At 46.3% G+C, this 13,083-nt stretch overlaps 1 protein-coding gene across 3 annotated transcripts in view; it reads left to right on the top strand.

Annotated features, from left to right (window-relative positions):
• EPHX1 (epoxide hydrolase 1) overlaps positions 1-13,083 on the top strand; it is a 325,954-nt gene that overhangs the window by 199,304 nt on the left and 113,567 nt on the right. For all 3 annotated transcript variants that reach the window (XM_069608697.1, XM_069608698.1, XM_069608699.1), the window contains one exon: positions 12,741-12,928. In XM_069608697.1, the coding sequence (XP_069464798.1) occupies positions 12,746-12,928 (183 nt within the window). In that variant the 5' untranslated portion in view covers positions 12,741-12,745. The remainder of the gene's footprint in view (positions 1-12,740; positions 12,929-13,083) is intronic.

Below are 13,083 nucleotides of genomic sequence, written 5' to 3'. Positions count from 1 at the left end.
CACTTTTGTCTTTATTTTTTATTTTGTTTACCAATTTCACATACTTCCTTTCATTCTAATTTATATTCCCTTGTTCTACCCTTCTAACATTCTAATTCTAGATCTTAGTGTTGACTACTGTCCTTCACTTCCATTTTCTATTCCCTTGTTCTGTCTAGTATGCTACTATTCTAATTCCCAGTTCATGATTTCCCATCCTACCTGTCTTCATTGATCTTACTTTTGTTCTAATTCCAAAATATTTCCCCCACAACTCAGTATAGGTCATTAATTCACTTAGCCACATTATTAGTGGCCCCCCTCACCGCCAAAGAACCGGGGATTTTCTTTTCTTCACTTGTGTTTAGCGTGAGCAAGGCCTGGGGATGCCTACATTGAGCAGTTTTTTTTTTTGCAGAACTCATAGATCATTTATAAGTATTTCTTGAGCAGCCGAAGAAATTCACTTCGCGCACGCATTATTAGTGACCTTCCCCTTCCCCCATCACGAGTCGCTGTTCAACTGGTGGGATCTACTGCCCTTGCATTGCTGAATGTAATTGTGAAAGTAACCATTTGTTTTACTCCCCAGGAATAGGTGTGACCTATACTGAATGTGTGTGGGAAAGATTCGGACTTCCTTATAACTACTGTTAGGTGTTCCAAATAAGGTTTGTACTTTGGTCTGTGTACATGTATGGTGTGATGGTATTTATTACCCCTGGGATTTATCTGGGCCTACCAGTATTTAAATAAATCGTTATTTCCATACATAGTGTTTCAGAGTGTTTACATAGCCCCAAGGCTGTCGCAAGATGTGCTGAGGCCCGGGGCAAAACATTTGGTGAGGCCCCTTATGATTTTCTGCAATGGGCCAGCTGCGGCACCTCCGCAAACAGGACTCAAAAAATCTCCCCTTGAGTTTGTGTGGAGGACCTCAGTGAAAGACAGGCAGGGTGCAACACCATTGAGCAGATCGGGCTCTAGCCCCCCCCTCCCGAAATGCTGGGTTTTGTTGACTCGACCTGGCCGCATGGGCAGCGCTAGCCCCTGACTAGGGAGGGCTGAAGCCATCCCACTTTGACGCAGACGGCTTCTTTCAGTGATTCGCCAGGCCATAGCACTTGTTAAGGAGCGGCAGCAGCACCAAACATGCAGAGCACAAAAGTCTATCCATGTGATATCAACAGACTAATTTGGATAAAGCCAACGTCTTAACTTTTGGTCTCAGCTTTTAGACGTCCCACCTCTCCAGAGATTGGCACAGCATTACAAAAGTAAACTGCCTCTGAATTAGGGTGAAAGCTAAGGCTCTTGGCCAAAGGGAAGGTGAAATAGTTATTCGGCTTCCCAGCTGGGCTTGGGAAATTGGGAGGGAAGTGGGAGAAGGGCAGGTTGAAGATGTGTCGGTGCTGGTGGGAGCCCATTTCTTTGATATTTGGGGGGGGGGGGGCACCCCTGGCCTTACAGATTGGAAAAATAGACCAAGGCACCTGTGGTTTACTTAAATCAATTAATCAATAAAGGTCAAAACAATGCAGAAAGGTGATTATCAGTAGGTTTCTGTGTCATAAGACTGCCAGCATGGGGGCAGCTGCTTGGGGACCCATTTCAACTGCAAACACTGAAAGACCCAGACTCCATCCCTCAGGGAGACTGACAGTGCAATGTGTTTATTGGCCCCACTCTCTATCCGCTTTCAAAACGGTCATCCACCTCCTGCTGGGCTGATCAACAGAGTCGTGGCCAGACGGAACAGGACACAGACATTAAACAGTGCCTGGGATTCGCTGTTACCAAAGGCCCCGCCATTACTAACAAAACATTTCACGTTTAGCACCTGCATTTATATGCATACATTTTTAGGTATTGAAATTGTGATGTGGGGTTAGCACTTGCATGCCAAGGGGAGTGGTGACATGAGAAATCTTATTCTCACAGCAGTCCTTAAGAGTGACGTTTCAGAAATGAAAGAGGGAGTTAGTTGCTTCTAACATTAAAGCTTCACCAGAATAGTCTCTTTCGAATGTGGAAAGATGTTAGATGTCCCCACACATGTAAGTTTGCCTCTCCCCCAGCCTCTGAAGTTAGCCCTCTCTCAACGTTTGAAGTGTTAGTCACACCCCTGCCCCACCTGTTGGCCCCCCAAAATGTTAGCCTATGTGCACTTCTGATGCCATGACCCCAACCCTTTGGCCTGCATTAGGGGTGGGCTGGCACACACACACACACACTCACATTCAACACTTTCACCCATGCATTCATCCACCAGTCACACAACTTGCATGCACGCATAAATACAACCAAACACAGCATTAACACAAACATAAACCCCAACATGCACGCGCGCATGCACGCATGCATACACATATACATACTCACTTAATTTAAATACACATATATAGACATTCACGTAGGCATGCTGCCTGACCGGAGAGAACTCCTCCCCTGTCAGTCAGCATGTTCACACTGAGCAATGTGAACACACTGACTGATGGGAGAGGAGTCCTCTCTTGCCATTCAGCATGTTCACACTGAGCAATGTGAACACACTGACTGATGGGAGAGGAGTCCTCTCTTGCCATTCAGCATGTTCACACTGAGCAATGTGAACACACTGACTGATGGGAGAGGAGTCCTCTCTTGCCATTCAGCATGTCTACGTTGTCGGCTGAATAACGGGAGGCAGCAGAGCTCACTTCTGAGCCCTGCTGTCTCCCGTTATTTTGCAGTTTGTTGCGTAGCCCAACAGCTTCGCGACAAACGGCAATATCATTGCAGGGGCAGAGAGTAGACAGCACAGCCCCTCGTGTGAATAAAGGACACGGGTGGACTGTGCGGCCTTCTCTCTACTTAGAAGAGGGTGGCGAGAGGCCCAGGGCAGTTTTCCCCTCCTGCCCGCCCCCCCCCCTCCTTCGTGACGGCCCGGCATAGCCCCGTTTGAACGATGCCTTTCTCTGGGCTCAGGGGCTGCATTCACCTGGCTCCGCCATACCACACTCCCCACCGCCACAATACCCCCAGTTACATGGGCCTCCCTGGCACTATTCCCTGCAACATGAGCTTGGCAGTGTCCAGACAGGCGGCCAACTTCCATTTGAAAAATAACATTGCAACCCTCATGTGCACCTGGAATGGGTTTGGACTAATATGCCCGATCACGCCCCCATAGCCACGGTTTATTGTCTTCCAACGAAAACTTTCCAAAGTAAGTTTCCCCCCACCCAATCCCGTTTTTTACCTTAAATACACAACGAAAATTAACCTTTCACTCCCACACATATATGTATTCGATGCATTTTTTCGATGGATAAGTTTCAATTGAAAAGGTTTAGTTCGAAACGTTTTCGATGGAAAGACTGGCTTCCCATAGCCACGTCTCCTTTTTCCCATAACATGCCTCTTTCCTCTAAAATTGTAATGGGCATGTTTTTTAATTTTTTTTTTAATCTACGATAACGCGGCAACAACGGTGTCCCATCAAGAGTTATGAGTGGGTTAGCTCAGTGTGTACTGGCATTTCCGTAACAATGTCAGCGCATACTCTGTAGGTTTCCACTCTTGGCCTTTCATTGAAGTAGCGGAGGCATAGTGTGAACTGTGGTTTTCTTGGTGCCAATTTCAACTGTTGGACTCACAGCAGAGTGGTCTGTAAAATGATGAACCGACTCTTCCCATCGCTCACGATGAAACACACGAGGTGAAGATGCTGTTTTGTGCGGCAGCCGTGTGATCTTGGGCTGCCTGCTATGTTCGGTGATGCTGGGGTCTATATGAGGGTCAGCTTACACGTGGGCTAAACTCGCCAGTACCATTGCCCCTATTGCCCGGCTCATAGTACCTACCCCATGGCAGGCGCTTAGCAACTTTTCCGTCTGCCACATCAGCTCCATTAAGTCCCCTCCACTACCTCTTTCATCCGACTCCAATGACCTCCTTTCATCAACTCTGCCTCTTCACACTACTTTTCGCTACACTCCACCACTTCTCTCCCTGGTCATCCCCCATCCACCTCTTCTCTTGTATTTCGATACTGCTCTCCCCAGCAGCGATTCTCAACTTTACCATAACCCCCACCCGCCACGACACACCCTCGCTGACCACATGACCATTTCCTCTCCACACTTGACCTCCACCGTTACCTTGCCACTAACCGCCATACCCCCTCCTCCCCACTGCTGGCCCACCTTTTCATGCCGCGTTTCCGCCTCTACCCTTCATTGTCCACTCACCTTAACCCGTGCCCCTCGCTCCTCCACCTCACACCACCCCCTCTCTGACTCACCCACAGCATTGCTTCCCCCAGAGCCACGGGCAAACAAACGGCGGTGCAAACCAGCTGATATCAAGGCCACAGCTAGTGTGTTTCCGATCGACTGGTCAGAATTACCAAGGGTGGTACCTGGGACAGGTGGCAGGCTCACCATAGCGGCGAAAGCAGGAAGAAGCGTGAAGGCCCAAAGCATGATCCTACCCCAGCCCCCGCTACATCTCCGAAGAACAAGAGTTGACAATCGGCAGTGCTGCATCAAGGTGGCACACATGGCCAACTGAGGTACTGCAGGCCTCTAAGGAAACCTGGGTGGTGAGTGACATTCAGTCAGGAACTTTGCTAACAAACAGGCATAGGGTAGCAGTGAAGCTCCCCACCTGTGATCACTGCCACCGCGGTTCGAATCCCGAACATACAGCAAGCGGAGTCGAAAATAAATCTTTGCATGGTCTATCAAAAACAACATTGTCTTATTTTTAAGATCGGTAACTACAACAGAAGTGGGAGTTTTACTTTTCACACAGTGACATTTCGCAGCACCACCTACACAGGACAGAGGTGTCACGCTAGCAGCAGAACAGGGGCCGATTTATCGAGCTGCGTCTGCAGGCATGCTAGAACGTATGTAAACCTCGCCACTTTCTGTATGCAGGCTTTGGTTTGGGAATGCAGAGTCCTACGAAAGTATTACGCAATGTTCACATTCCTTTCGCACTTTCAAAAAACAAAGCGACAAGGTCGTCCGCAAGCCTGCTTCTGAGCATGAAACGCCCCTCCGCCCACACCGGTGCAACGTGGTGGAGGGGCCCCACCACAGTCGCTGTCTCTTTCCCGCACAGAGGAGCTCGGAGAGAGGCCAAACCTGCCAGAGCTTGTGCTGGAGATCTACACATGCCTGGAACCCAAACATGCTCACGGCCGCCACTTAGCTCTGGTGCTCAGACAGAAATTAACTTACCTCTGATACTGGACCGGCGGCCGGGGTCAGGCTGCAGGCTGGATCCTCTGGTAACTGAGGGTTAAGAAGAGATCACTGGAGGTCGGCAGGCAATACGCAAGTGGCAACATGCTGGCTGCTGTGCTGACATTGGGGCATTTTAAAGCACTTTTCATGCTGGCACTTTGGTGCTTGTTACAACGTGAGTAAGTGAGTGTTATGTTAAGACAACACTTGCACACCTGCAGAGAGGCAAAGCTGCCGAAAATGCACTCCCACACCCCACTGCACCTCACCTCCCATCAGAATGCAGGCACCAAACCATTCAGTGACTAATGGGCCCTCATTGGGGAGCAGGTGCAAGTGGATCTAGGTCACCTGGCCTAAGCCCCGCCCATCTGGTGCCTTTGCAGATGGGGAGCAGGTGCAAGTGGATCTAGGTCACCTGGCCTAAGCCCCGCCCACCTGGTGCCTTCCTGCCTGCCGCTCTTTTTCACCACTTAGCAAGCCCCGCCCACCTGGTGCCTTTCTGCTTCCCGCTCTTTTTCACCACTTAGCAAGCCCCGCCCACCTGGTGCCTTTCTGCTTCCCGCTCTTTTTCACCACTTAGCAAGCCCCGCCCACCTGGTGCCTTCCTGCTTGCCACTGTTTCCTTACTTAAGGAGCCCTCCAGCTTTTCCGTTGCAGATGGGGAGCAGGTGCAAGTGGATCTAGGTCACCTGGCCTAAGCCCCGCCCACCTGGTACCTTCCTGCCTGCTGCTCTTTTTCACCACTTAGCATGCCCCGCCCACCTGGTGCCTTCCTTCACCATCACTGTCTTGTGGCCAAGGCTGGATTTGACTTTTATGGACTTCATTGATTCACGGTGCGTCACTCTTTCTCAACTCTCATGCTGGACTTCCTTTGCATCTTGTACTCATGGTGGCCGTAAATCATGCTGACCCAACTTCATCTTGTATCCTGGCTTGCAACATTGTGTTACTACTGACTTCTGCAATTGTATTCGCTCTCCACTCTTGCTTCTCCACTCTTTTTGACTGCTTAGTCTCTTTTCTCTCCTCCTTTCCCTTCTCCCTTTTCCTATCCCCCCCCCCCTTACTTTCTTCTATGCACTTACTCTATCAGAATGGTCCCTGGGCCTAATATGATAGCAACCTTGTCTGTTTCCTCCATCCTCCCATTACTGTTTTTTTCCTCCCCACGACCCCTCAAGCACTATCTGAAATGTCGTCAGGACTAGTATGATAGTCGCTTGTTTTGTTCCTCTCCACCCTTTCTGCACCCCTCTCCCTCACCTTTTGTTTTTCTCCGGCTCTACCAGAAATGTTGTCAGGCCTAGTACGGTAGTCGCCTGTCTGTTTCCATTTCCTTCCCACTCTCCCCCCTCCCTTCCTTATCTATGTCTTAGCTCTTGCACTATCTGAAATGTCGTCAGGCCGAGTATGATAGTTAATTTCACATCCTTACTGTTCATGGCCTGTAAGAATGTGGTTGTATTTTCCCTTGTTCCCTCCCTTGCCTTGAAGCGCTTTGAAACACTATCATATCATTGGCAGTTTCTTGCCTGCATTCTGATTGGAGGGGATGGTTTTAGCTGCAGGGGGAACTCCACTGTTTTATTGTGCTTATGAAGAAGGCTGTTGGCACAAACCGCATTGAACAATTCGACCTTCTGCCACCAAGGTGGCAATAGTGGATACATCATTTCAGGCTACTTAGACAATGCTGAAGCAGAGCTGGCAGGATAGCTCATCGGCAATGCTTCTGTCTTGGAAACAAGACGAATCAGTTTTTAATCCTGCTCCCCGCACTTTTATGAAATACCGGGGTTTATCAGAAAACCCAGAGGAATGTAATCACATTAACAGCAGGAAAATATCGGAATTTTTCGGTATTGGCCGAAAGCCGGAAACCCTAATTATAATGGATCTGTAGAGTCCATACCTCCATCATCGGAGAGGAGCTTAAAAAAGATCTCATGAAAGTGAGGAAATATTGACATACACAGAATATTTGTCTCTAGCTCAAACTCTACCAGAAGAAAGTATTCTAGGGCACTGCTACTTTCAAAAGTGTAAACTTGCCTGCATTCTCCCTTTTTTTTGCTTTTTAGCCTGAAAATAATTCTAATCTACGTTCCTATGCGTGAGGACATTTTGCACTGGTCTTTCACATCTCCAAATGACAACAGGCCAGGCATGCCTTAATTTCATTACATAATGACGCCACATGCCAAAGTTGCTGATTTTTGCACCGTTGTCCCATATTTTTAATTCAAATTCCTCCTTAAAAACCATACCTTTTTCGGTTTATATAATTTCCTCATTTTCAAATGAATAAAGTGTTTTTTAAACATCAATATATATTAGCACCTTTTTAATGGAACGTTTGGATTTGCTCAGTTAATCGTGATCAAGGATTACAAGCATTAATGCCTGGTTGGAGTTTGGGCTTGAATCAGGCAGAATGGAGCAAGTCCAATGTTCTATACCTGGTCGATCCTCCCAAGAGTTTCACTGCTGCCAGCCTGGACTCCAATTTGTTTCCTCAGCATCTCGGGGAGCAGGAGGGCCTCCTAGATCACTGCCGCCACCCAGAGGTGTTTACTATCACAGCGGCCCATGAGCAAGGTGGTGGGGACGCCGCGCTCTTCACTGCCACAGGTCTGGGTTCAGTGGTGTGGGACTTTTCTGAGGGGAGGGAGTGCCACACCAGCCCCTCCTCTCTGTATGTCATTCCTCCCTTTCAAGGCCTCCAACGCAGAGCATAGAGCATCTATCCTCTTTCAGTATGAAGCTTTTGTGTGTGTGGACCACGCACAGTTACACGACTGTTGCTAATTGCAATAGAACCCTGTGGACTCGGGCAATGTCTGGGATTACGTGCCCTCATCGCGCCTTAAAAGTTCTCACTTGAGTTGGGAAGGTTAATCCCTGCTATTGCCATTGGCCTCGGATGCCATCTCTAATTATATAGACATTAGACTCTCAAATTCGATTTTCCAAGTCATCGCCCACAGATGTAATGATGTTGTGCGCTCCTTCAGTTTAATTTGCATACCACCTTGACATTATTAACCACTTCCATTATTAAACCAAGGAGTTGAAATATAAATTCGAGGGGATTGGGTCCTCCGACGTATTCCATATCTATGACAGGTATGGACATTACCTGTCATAGATATGGAATACGCCGTCGGACCATCCCATCGAAAGAACGTTACCAGGTAAGAAAGTAACTTGTTCTTTCATTTCATAGCACAATAGCCCCATGATGTTAACCTGATCCAAAGTTGAAAATAAGAGAACAAGTTGTTTACCTTTTCCATTGTTGGACCAAGGAGTTATATGGTATTTCCATATCCATAACAGTTTCTGAAGTGCAGTCTTTAGACACAATATGCTCAATGTCACTTCCCAGGGCACCCTTGCCTTCTTCAACTGGTCTTACTAAGTGGCCTTAATACTGAAGACTTTTCTGAAGCATCTGGGATACAGCACACCCAGAATTGGCTTATCTCAGATACTGAGATCTCCAATATGACAATAGTAACTTACTATAATTAACATCTTAATGAGATAATATGGCCAAAATATTTTTTCACATCTAATAAAGGCCATCTGCATGTGCCTTTAAACATTTTTGTACACACCTATTCCCATGTGGCACATTCTCTTTGGCTGTACATTGCCAATGGCCAACCATCTATTTTCATCATGGTTCTCTGGTATGTGGTGGAATACCAAAGTTGATATTGATATTTTATTTTTCCATTTGTATCACACTCATACAAGTGTTAAAGAGCGCGAAAAAGTTTCTACTTGTGTTCATCAATCGTCACATGGTCTAGGCTTGTAGGTTTTCGACACATAGATCTGCCTTCAAGGCAATTTGATACAAATAAATCAACCACTATTACATTTACTGTCCAAGTTTTGTCTTCATGGTTAAGTCTTTTTTAGTGAATGGGCAATTGCTTCATTCTCCACATGGGTGATTCCCAATGATTGGGGGGGGGGGAAAGACTCCAATAATGGAGTAATTTGCTTCTATAGCTCCTCGCACCAAGGAGCTTTACAAAAATGAACGAAATGGCACAGTAAAATGACAATCGATGCAGAAAGAAAGAGTAAACGAATACCAAGCAGAAGAGAAATCGCCCTCAAACAAGCAAAATAATAAAATTGCAAGACAAATGCAGGCGACTTGCCCTCTGCCAATCAAAAATATAAACAGTGTAGTGGAGGCAGTCTTAAAAGTTCTAAAATGGTGAAAGTCCAATACAGCAAAGGGAGGCCAGTCATAGACCCAGGAAACGCCCCAGAAACGAAATATGATCTAAACGCAGCTCCAGATGGTAGCCATGAGCTGAAAACATGCACTACAATGTTCCAATCAGAGTTTGCACAAACACGGATATCATTGGGCATGATGGTTGCACACTGCGTGGATGGCTCGGATATCCTCAGAGCCCCACCGGGTAGGTCTCACCGACCTCCTGCAGGGCCATGATGGCAGAGCTGTGGAAGCACAAGTCGGTATCGCGGTCCTGTACAATCTCCTGCACCAGGCACTGGAATGGCAGTTTCCGGAAGAGCCGCTAGTAAATTTCTAATGGCGCCGGGTTTCCTTGAGATTCACAGTACGTGGCCGAAAGCAGTGGCTTGAACATCTTTCTAATACGTTTGGAGTGCACTAATGAATTCTTCATATTGCTCCCTCCTTTGAAAGTAAAGAGGAGCTTCTCATCTTTTTGTAACACAGAGGATGTCAAATTCCAATGTTTTGATACAGTTCTCTGGATCCGATTGCTAAAGATATTCTATGTAGTCACCCAAATAGGTTTTTTGGAATCTCTCTCCCATTCTTTGTCCATCAGGGAAGGTTTCCTCCGACTATAAAAAGCCCTTCAATCAGCCTTTCTAAACACGTTTTTAGGGCAGTATCTTTTCAGGAGCCAACTTTGCAAAACACATCCTGCACGTGGTAATTCCATCTAATTCGTAGAAATTGCCCATTGCCAAGGCCTTCCGGAGGTGCCTGGGGATGGAAGCTATTGTACCTCAGTAATACCTCGTGGTCAGTAGTTTTATGTAGGAGTACATTTAAGATGCCCTCCCTCTGATTTTATTATGTCTAGAAAAGATACTTCTGATGTTCTATGCACTACTGTACACTTGATGTCCTGGTTCCTCTGATTCAACCAACAATACATCTCCATAGGTTTCTGTACACACTATGTGCACATCGTCGCCATATCTTTTTTTTATACCTGATTGATCTTTGGATTCATATATTTCAAAACATGTAACCCCAACATGCACGCATGCATTCATTCACATTTCATAGTCTGTCATATTATAGCAGACCCAGAACGGAGCTGCCACCGCTGCTGTACCCTTTGTGTGTAGAAAAACAGTTCCCCAAATTGGTCCTCAATTTCCCCTTGCCAGCAGCCACTGGCGAAGTGATAATTGACAACTATTAAGAAATGCTCTTCTGTGTACATGTAGAGAACTGAGGAGGAGGTGAGGGACTTTTGATGCCTGGCTCGAAGCTTGCAGCTTGAAAATGCTACCCCCACCTAAATTGTATGGCATAATTTTTTAATGCATTCTGTGCACATTTTATATTATTTCAGTTCCATATCTCGGTTATCTTGTGCAAGGTTCTCCTTCACACATGCTATGTCTTCAATGTGTGGCATTTTAGAGTGCACTGCAACTACATTCATAGTTCATTTCTTCCCTATGGTCAAAACATGTGGTATTTCTTAAAGCACAACGTCAACCTTTACCTGGCTTACTAGAGGGCTTTCGAGGGAAGTGGCAGATTGTGGTTGCTCAGGTGGGTAGCTCTAGGGCTAAGAGCTCACTTCTGTAACAGGGAAGATCTTCTCAAATTTGAACCCCGGCAGGGCCACCTCAACCCCTCATCATCCCATGATCAATCATGTGAGTACCATTTTAAATTGGGTAATAGCAGCTATTTTGAAGCTGGAGGAATTTAGCATGAAACGCTATACAAAAAACCAGTAGTTTTATATGGGGTCCTCTGTGGAGGGGTACAATCTTTGTAGCAGTGGTGGTGAGACAAGGCAACAGTGGGTTAGACGTTGGGTTCTCACGGTGTAGCACGCAGATATGGATTCAGATAGGCCATTGTTTGACAAAGCATAACAGAATCACAATGAATTATTTGCGGTTACAATATTGTATGCATTAGGTCAGAGATGGTTACACAGCAGGTCCATAGTACATTACACAATTACATGTTGTTGCATCAGCAGTCCTGGCCGTTCCTCAATAATGAGAGTTGGTAAGCCGTGGAAAACATAGTGACTGGAGGGATGGGTTGGGCCACCCTTTGAGTTGGCGAGGTCAAGCCCCAGCCATCTTAATCCAGAGAGCATGCAATGTCGTTATACGTGGTACATGGGTGGTTGCGTTCTCTCGCTACTAAATTTAAAATGTGAAAATAATGTACAAATATTGTAGGAACTTTTGAAATCAATGAACATAGGTTCTCTAACAACTGGCCGTGTGCACATTTGAAGACTGCTTGGGTTGCAGAAAACAGAGTCCTTGTTTGGGTTTGACTGTTTACACGTGTTCGTGAAGCAGGCCCCAGTGAGTTAAATTAGCTAAAGCGACAACTGCATGGAGTAAGCCGAAACCTTGGCCTGTGTTCACAATTAGCCTGTGACTTAATGGCCTGTAATGGAGCAATGTGTGCTGACTGTGTAAAGCTGTTTATTCTCATCTTGAGGAGAGTGAGAATGAGGCTCAGATGATTCAATTGTATATCATGCTGAGCCCGCTTAAGTGAAATAAATGTTTCTCTGAAACTTTGAAACTTTCTGTGCTGGTGCAATTCATTTTTTAGTTCTTTATGAAAGCAGACTGCCTTTTGTACGCAGTACTTTTCACCATGCCAGTCTGGAAGAACCCAGGTCACCAACCCTCTTGAATGTCAGTCTAAATGGTCATTCCTCTGCCCCAGATAGACTGTAATAAGACCAGCGGCGGTATAGCCGAGGTGGTGGCAGCAGCCCAATTCTTTGCCTGGGCTCCGGCGCATACAGGGCAGAAAGGCCAGGGCTGGACAGCAGACAAGGGTCAATGTTTGATGGTTTGCTGCAATGGTCATAATTGCACACGTGGTAGAGGAGTCAGTGGCATAATGACCTTTTTAAAATAATGATACTTTTTATTTTATAACTCGCTCAATACCAGAGACCAGTTTCTAAGCACGAGACCGGGATTATGCCCTTAAGCATCGGATGAATATTTGCCACAAATTGAACTGTAGATGGTCGGTGCAAGAACCAAACCCTCTCCGGGGCATGTGCCAGGAGAAGTGGGCAGACAACCATCTGCCGCTGTCCCTCTACCTGCCCCCCCCCCAAACAGCCCCAAGAAGTTGTGTACATGGCATACATTGCTATTCAAAAGTTCTGACTAACATAGCAGATCCACTTGGAGCGGTTTCTAATGTACATGCTTGAGTGAATGTGTCCTTACTGACACCATGCTTTTCCTCTTTTACAGCCATCATGTTGCTTGAAATAGCCCTGGCTGTGGTTTTCGGGGCCCTCATCTACCATTTTATGTTCCGGAAGAAGGAAGAAACATTGGAGATGGGAGATGGATGGTGGGGGGAAGGGCAAGAACCAGAGACTGAAGAGGATAGAACTCTGTATCCATTTAAAGTCGAAAACTCAGAAGAGATGTTAAAGGTAAGCTTCATCAAATGTAAACATTAAAATTAATAGTGCCATCGTTAGTTTTCTGGAGTTCTGCCCTATTCCTTTTAGAATACATTTTGTTGAATTGCATACCATAAAATGACAGCTACATGATTCATAATGGATATGTTACTTAAATCACTAAA

The sequence above is a fragment of the Ambystoma mexicanum genome, chromosome 4q, assembly GCF_040938575.1.
Source record: "Ambystoma mexicanum isolate Mex_15411 chromosome 4q, UKY_AmexF1_1, whole genome shotgun sequence".
In the NCBI taxonomy this organism is placed as follows: domain Eukaryota; kingdom Metazoa; phylum Chordata; class Amphibia; order Caudata; family Ambystomatidae; genus Ambystoma; species Ambystoma mexicanum.
This window is presented reverse-complemented; position numbering and strand designations above follow the sequence as displayed.